We start from the raw sequence: 8,154 nt of genomic DNA on the forward strand, positions 1-8,154 counted from the left end.
TGCTCTCAACTGAATCAGTCCAGGATTTATAAAACACGTCTCCACATCACACTCACACTCACAGCCGTCTTACAGAGACACAAGTTAGTAAAGACTCGCTTCATACACACCCCTCTGCTCTGAATTTCCTGAGTGGTTTTCTGTTGCTGACTCAAAAGTGGAAGTGGACGTCACGCTACTTTCTACTAATATCACACACACACACACACATACACACACACACTGTAGAGTCACAGTGACAGAGACAGCATGTGTACGATAACTAACAGAACATTTTTAATTATTATTATCTGAGGAATTTGTGAGTCTGGATGTAGAATGGAGATGGTCCTCATCTTCACCTTCTGCCTGATTCTAGGTAAGTACAAACACTTCCAAATCCTCATCAGTCTCAGTGTTCAGTATCAGTGTCACATTAAAGCTTTGCACTGATGGACATTTAGCACAGAACTTTTATAGAGAGGTTCCAGTGTTTAAAGTAGTGAAGTTCTCAGGGGTGCTGAGAGCTCCTGGTTATCTTCAGAAGCACACAGAGGAGCTTCCACTTCACTTACTGCATGAGGAAACCTACATGTTCAAGTCACCTACACATGGGAACATTATCTCTACTTATTTTCAGTGTAAAATTGACTTTGAAGAGTTGGTGTATCTGTATACGAGCTGAACAACAGTCCTTAACTACAGGTTATGTGTTTAAAGATCAGGACTAATGCTTTATCAGTGCAGTCGGCCTGCAGTCTCATCTCTCTTCTTCCTGTTGTTCAACACAGAATGTGAGTTTAGTGTTTTCTATCGAGTCTAGCCGAGAGCAGATAGTCCTGTTGTAGGACGTGTAGGATTTAGATTATTAGTCTCTGAGTGTTTGTTATTTAAAATCCCTGTATTGGTTTCTCCTACTGTATGTGTATCTGTTGTACCTGTCTCTTCTCTTACACGTCTCACAATGTTTACACTTTAATATTCCTGGATACTGAGCTTCATTTTGGTCTTATATGTTACACCATGGTCCTGGATCATATTTCATTCCACTGTATATTATTCTCCAGCTGGTACTGATGCTGTAACTACAGTAACTGGATACAGAGGACGATCTGTTCAGATTAAATGTAACTACACAACTGGATATGAAAAGAACAACAAGTTTCTCTGCAGAGGTAAATGTCCCTATGTTGGGTATAGAGACGTTCCTGTTCAGTCTGGATCTCCTGCTAAAGACTCCAGATTCTCTCTGTATGACGACACAACAGCCAAAGTCTTCACCGTCACCATCACTGATCTGAGACCAGAGGATGAAGGAACTTACTGGTGTGGGATAGATCAGATAGGGCGTGATATTTACACAGAGATTCTACTGCTGGTTAAACCAGGTGAGTGTTACACAGAGGAGAGTAAAATAATCTTACACTAATTTATTAATCATGAACATATTGTAATTGAGCTTTTGTAATGTCATACAATGACTTATACTGTTTACATTACGATTTACATTTACATCTAAAAATCTACACAGCTGATAATCACCAACATCTGTTAGCTACATAAGGCATTAGCTTAGCCACAGGGAGCTAAAGTGTTTGTGCTAAGCTACATAAGGCAGTATGTTAGCAGGATTAGCAGTGTTATCTACATGCTAACCCTAAATATATAAGTGACATTAAAAGAGAATATTTCACATAAACCAGTAAAAGCTGGTGAAAAAATTAGGAAAAATAAAATAATAGTTTAATATGATCAGAATGAAGATTATAAGAGACTTAATAACTTTCTCATGGTAACAGTTTACTTGATTCTCCACCTCATCTGGAGCAAATCACTCTTTAAAACACACCTGTTCTCTGTCAGTGTTGTTCTGAGGAAAAGATAAACTCCTCCCACTTTCCAAAACATTCTGTACAGCACGTGCCATCTTACACACACGCAGGAAACTCACTGGGTCTGTGTGTGTGTGTGTGTGTGTGTGTGTGTTGTGGCCCTGTGAGTAGATTACCCAGACTGTTACTCTGTGAGTACATTGTGGGCGTGTCCTGTCTCAGGTCATTATTAGATAATAAAGTGAGACAGAACAAAGCAAATACAGAGAGAGAAGACGGATCTTCTCCTTGGATTCATGCAAAATACATGAACTAAGAATATTAATTTTTGATTTAAGTTTATTATAAATGTATTATAAATTCTTTTTTTTTATTTAACTTGCTTCATTTAAACTTAGACGCTTTAATCTTTTTATAGTTATATTTCTCATGTCTGTGTGTCTGCAGTATTCTCTGGGTTTCAGTTTATTTTAGTGACGTGTTACAGAAAGATAGTGACGGAGACTGAGACGGCTGAAAGCAAACCCTGTTTATTTTCTTTATTTTACAAAAGCACAGTGTTTTGTGGATATTGTGAGTGTACAGAAATAAACGTAGAGCCTTTACAAAGTCACATGATTCACTACACTTAATATATGATCAAAAAAGGACTAAGAACTTTCAGGTCTTTTATCATTTACCAGCAAAAAAACACCATTTGTCCCTCTGATGGTACCACAGACCCCTAGGTGTTAAAGCACCGTGTACAATATAAAACAGAAATTATTTATCAAGTTTGTTTTAAATCTATATCATGTGAGTCTGGAATTTAAATATATACTGTTTCTTTTATCTTTCAGAAAATCTCACCAGCAGTACTGTCTCACACACCACACACACCACATTCACTACACACATCACACACACCAATTCAACACACTCCATGAGTCCATCAGTACATGCTGAGAACACACACTCAACAACAGGTATGAACTTTTTGCTTGTCCTCTTCATCACATTTCTCTCACATCATTCATCATGTCTCATATTTGTATTTCAGATAATCCACTAAATGATGCTAACCACCCAAACTCCACCTCCTCCTCTCAGGGTTTGTACAATATCAAGTGTTTTTGAGTCTTTACTTGCATTTATTTATATAAGAAACAATACACAGATCAAACAGTGACAGGGAAAAATGGCCACATCTGGGAGATGTACAGTAAATGATTTAAGCATCGTGCTACACTCCCCAGATAGCACACACACGTCGCGGAGACGTCTATGCGACGTCATCTTTTTCATCTGGCAGATGTCTGGCAGAGGGCGTTTGCTCATCTGGCAGATGTCGCCGAGACGTCCGTGAACGACGCTCAGCCTACGTATTTAAGACGTAAATGAATTAAAACGTCCCTGATCCACTCTTTAGACGATATTAATCAGATGTTCATACATCTGCCAAATGTCTGATTCATGTCGGATAGACGTCGTTTTATTAAAACACACCCCTCCCATTATTTTAATTAAATACCCTCGGTTAATTATAATAAACCATGTTCAACAGAATTCTGTGAAGGAAGGAAACATAAGACAAACGGGATAAAACGGAGATTTTTATTTTACAACAGCAGCAACTTAGAAATGAAGTCTCAATGTGAAAAGATGTACAAAACATAAAACACCACAAATAAGTATTAATCATAAAAAAAATTAAACACTAACAGAACCGTTTTGTACTTTATAACTGTACGTTATGACTTTTAAATATGACAGTTAGATACGGTGGGTCAGGAAACTCCTGAAGTCAGATGCAGACAGGACACTTTCACTCACAAACTCCTGTGAAAAAATACAGAGATAGATTCAATTAAAATTCATGATACTTAATTTATCAAATGAACAATATTTATACTTTGTTCCTCTCGCTTCACAACTCATGAGAACAGACCGAAACCAGAACCGGACCGCAGATTAAGAACACGCATATAACCCTCGGTATTTTAAGTGTGATTAAAAATACAAGAAATAACTTAAACCAAAATAACGTGACTAAACATCACTAAACAGCAGGTGACATTTATGTTCAGTATTTCGTTTCTATTTAGAAAGATATGTGGTTGCTAACGCTAGCAACCTAACTAAATGCCTGCGTCATGCTAGCACTACAGTTAACAGTTTAGCGTTAGCTTCTTCATCACCCTTCAAACATTCTACAGAGAAAGATAAAAAGCTCAGACATCTTAGCCGTTTCTTTCACACACAGGTGGGGTTCTTTAGCTAACTATAGCAGCTATTGTCAGCTAAATTATCTTACCTCAGCCTGAAAATTTGTGTGTAACCTTAACACGGTAACAGTAATAAATCTTATATATTGTAATCATTTTTCAGTCATATGTGACTTAGGTGAGTGAACATGTGTATCGATGTGAAGACGATGTATCATTTAACAGCTCAAACAGGCGATCTACAGACGATCAAAATACGACTATAAAAAAACGAACACAATGTTTACCAGATGATATGCTCTTTAGCAGACGTCTCCACGACGTACCTTTCCTATCTGGGTCTTCTTTTTTTTTTATAAAGATTAGGAATATATTTTCCCACAGCTATATTGTGGGTGTTGCTCAGGATTTCTGGCCTGGTGTTCAGTCTGCTTGAGGAATTTGAATCACTATAACACCCGAGTGGCTTCTGAAATTTAAAACTGCAGCTCCAGTGACATTCCTACCTATTATTGTATTATTGTACTTCCACATGTGTGGTATTTCTTCAGGTTCAATCTACACATGGTTCACCTACACCTCCCTCAGTCTGGTCTGTCTGGTCTGAGATCTCTGGATTGAAAACAGTTTAATTAAACCACATCGAGACACATCAACAGTCTAAAAAACACACACACACACACGCACACACACATACACACATACACACACAGGGTGTAATTTACCTGTTTGGGTAAAAATTTAATTCTCTTGCAGGATTTCCAACATCCACTCTCATCATTACTGTGTCTGTTGTTCTGGTGCTGATTCTCTTTGCTCTTATATTGACTGTCACACTACAGAGAAAGAAGAAGACTCGAGGTACCGCAAACACACACATGCATGTTTAGTTTCAGTCACACAACCATAAAAGTGTGTAAAGTTTTATACTTTATGGCTGTTTGATTTGGCCAGTGCCTGTGCAATTAGGACTAACACTTAATGTCAAATTAGATAAATGATTGGGGGACATTGTGTGTCATCTAGGGAAAAAAAAAACAATGTCAAGACTGTTTGGTGTGGAGAATTGTGGTTTCAGTGGGTCTAAAATCACCAGTGTTTCTAGTGTTAAAGCGATTTTTTCCAGACCTGAAACTACAGAAATAAAATCCTATATCCAGGTTAGTGTCAGTGGTTGAGAGATTATGAAAACACTATACAAACATTTTTATTGGTTTATGTAAGTTTTGAAACATTTACATTTACATTTAGGCAGACGCTCTTATCCAGAGCGACTTACATTTTTATCTCATTTTATTTCTCTAAGGCATGAAAAAGTCATAATATGTTGTGAAAATTATCATGTGATGATAATTTCCACATCAGAGTACTTTATACAACATACATAAAAAATCTGAACCAGTGCTATTAACATTTACTGTACAATAATGAGTAAAAAAAAAAACATTGGTTAACCCTCTGAGGTCCGCGCACACACATATGTGTTTTGAGGCGTCTTCCCCTGATGACGCCAATAAGAACTTAAATTACACTTTCAGTTTTGATCGTACAGACTAGATCTATATATTAATCAAATCTGTACAGTGTCTACTTTTATTTGTATGCACACGTTAAAAATAAAACTTTGTGCATTAATAAAATAAAGAAAATAAACAGGGTGCGCTGTCTGTCGCTTTGGTCTGCGTGAACTGCAGGAAGAAACACGTCATTGAAATGAACTGAAACTCAGCAAATACTCCACAGAGAGACACAAAATACATATCTATAGAAAGCTTGAATTGTGTTCTTTTACATTTACCAATTCAACTCGAAAACAAATAATCTGTTTTTATGTAATCCGTATGAAAGTAAGGAGTGGTACAGATTCTCCTGTATCGGCTCATTACAGCTAATGTGATCCCGCCTCCCTGTTCTTTAGAGAGACGATCAAGTTCACTAGCTGACAATTTCATTTGTACAAAGAATGAACTGATATATAGCCTCTCTGTTTGTATCTATTTATTGTTAGTTCAAAAAAATTGATTTAAAGACAACAAACTTTAAATATGGAAAAATAGACTTTTAGAATAAAACATTAGTATAATTTAAACAAATAAATTGTCTTAAATTTGTGTAAATGTTTCATAGGATTTTGTAATATTTTTGCAGTATAATCAAAGCATCTCTATTCGCTAATCATTCTTGGTTGTTGTTGTTTTAGTGTTACTGTGTGTGCTTTACAGTGTCAGAAAACATTTTAATGCAAATAATTCACCCTTTCCCACTTTAAGCTAACTCAAGTCAGCTCCTGGGACGAGGATTACTTTTAACCCTCTGCGTGGTTTAAGACCTTTCTGAAGACCTGCCGTGCTCAGACCTCATCAACTACCAATTTGTATAAATTTTAAATCGTTATCGAATTTCACTTATTTACATAAAGCACAAAATGGGCTTTCATAATGTGGCTGATGTAAATATGTTAAATTTATATTTTTATAATTTATATTTATATTTTATAAATAAAATTTTCAGAATATAGTTACGAGCAACGATCAGTGGGCCCAAGCACCCTGCACCATCGACACCAGGGCGCAACACAAAATCTGTTTGTGCACTGCACAACTTGCACATCTTACACAATATGACGTAATAGGGCTGATGTCAGTTTGGGCCCTTAATATTTGTCATGTCAATTGTGTGTGTGTGTGTGTGTGTGTGTGTGTGTGTGTGTGTGAGAGAGAGAGAGAGTAAAAGATGTGAGTGTGTGAGTGTTAACATTTGTAATGTGAGAGTTAACATTTGTGATGTTTGTGATATATGAGTGTGTTTATGCGTGCGCGTGTGCGTGCGTCTGTGTGTGTGGGAAAATGTATGTATTTTAAAGTCTAAACAGTAAGTTTACTTAAGTTACTTTGCTCATCATTGCTAAATACTAGATTTTGCTTTATCATCGTTGGCCACGTAATAAGCCAAACTGGTAAGATACAATAAATTGTGCTAAACGCTGGACGGGTAGTCATGTACATTATAAATTTTTATTCAGTTAATCAAACTAACCTGAATTGTTAAAGATTCGATACGCCTCTGACCCAGAGCTAAACATTACATAGTAATAGTGAAGAATGCGACAGTTATTTGTCATGCGTTGTCATTATACAGTATGTCACAAATTTAACTCTTTCTCTCTTCATATCTCTCTGCAGGCTCTGAAACAATGACCGAATCTCCTAAAGAGGTACATGATAATGATTTACTACAGGTATCACTGTCACACTTTACTTTAATTGTACTACTTTAATTGTAATGGTTTTTATTTCAGACAAATGAAGATTATGAAAATGACCAAAATGTCCGTCCTGTTAAAGAAAGAGAAAATGTCACTTCATCAGTATCTGTCTACCAGAGTCTGAACCCAACTACCAACCAATCAGATTCAGTCTACCAGACTTTGACTGTTTCTAGCAACGACTGATGAGACTCAGGACGCCTCTGCTGACCATCCAAAAGAATCAGGATTCAAAAGTGAAAGTAGCAGTGTTTACTGTGTCCGCAAAATACATGTTGCCTGGCCTGAGGAGTACTAATTTTATTTGTTTACCTTTTTTTTTTATTTGCATTACTTCATAGAATAATAATAATAATAATAATAATAAAAGATCTTCAACCTGCAGTCTAAATTTTACAACATGTTGCCAAGTGGCGGCACGGTGGTGTAGTCGTTAGCACTGTTGCCTTGCACCTCCAGGGTCCGGTTTCGATTCCCGGCCAGGCTCGATTTCCGTCTTTGTGTGCATGAAGTTTGCTTGTTCTCCCAGAGCTTAGTGGGTTTCCTCTGGGTACTCATGTTTCCTCCCACAGTCCAAAGATATGTAGGTAAGGTTAACTGACGTTAATTGAATGAGTGTGTGTATGTGTGCCCTGCGATGGATTGGCACCTTGTTCAGTGTGTACCCCATCTTGTGCCCTTAATCTCCTGGGATAGGTTCCAGGTCCCCTGAGACCCTAAATACAGGATAAAGTGGTATAAAAGATGAGTGAGTGTTGCCAAGTCAGCATGTACTTCTGCTCTACAGTATTAACTCAATCGGAATGTTGGTTTTACCGCCGTGGCGCACGACGGCAGCATTTAAGTTTTTGCGTTTTCTGGCTTTTACCGCTGA

At 37.2% G+C, this 8,154-nt stretch overlaps 1 protein-coding gene across 1 annotated transcript; it reads left to right on the forward strand.

Annotated features, from left to right (window-relative positions):
- Positions 1–318: 318 nt before the first annotated feature.
- On the forward strand, positions 319–7,791 carry LOC128506322 (CMRF35-like molecule 7). The gene is made up of 7 exons (XM_053476735.1): positions 319–358; positions 1,047–1,367; positions 2,651–2,776; positions 2,851–2,901; positions 4,772–4,876; positions 7,198–7,229; positions 7,314–7,791. The coding sequence occupies exons 1-7, from the start codon at positions 319–321 to the stop codon at positions 7,464–7,466; spliced, it is 828 nt and encodes a 275-aa protein (XP_053332710.1). The 3' UTR covers positions 7,467–7,791.
- Positions 7,792–8,154: the final 363 nt, after the last annotated feature.

The sequence above is a fragment of the Clarias gariepinus genome, chromosome 18 (assembly GCF_024256425.1).
Source record: "Clarias gariepinus isolate MV-2021 ecotype Netherlands chromosome 18, CGAR_prim_01v2, whole genome shotgun sequence".
Taxonomy (NCBI): domain Eukaryota; kingdom Metazoa; phylum Chordata; class Actinopteri; order Siluriformes; family Clariidae; genus Clarias; species Clarias gariepinus.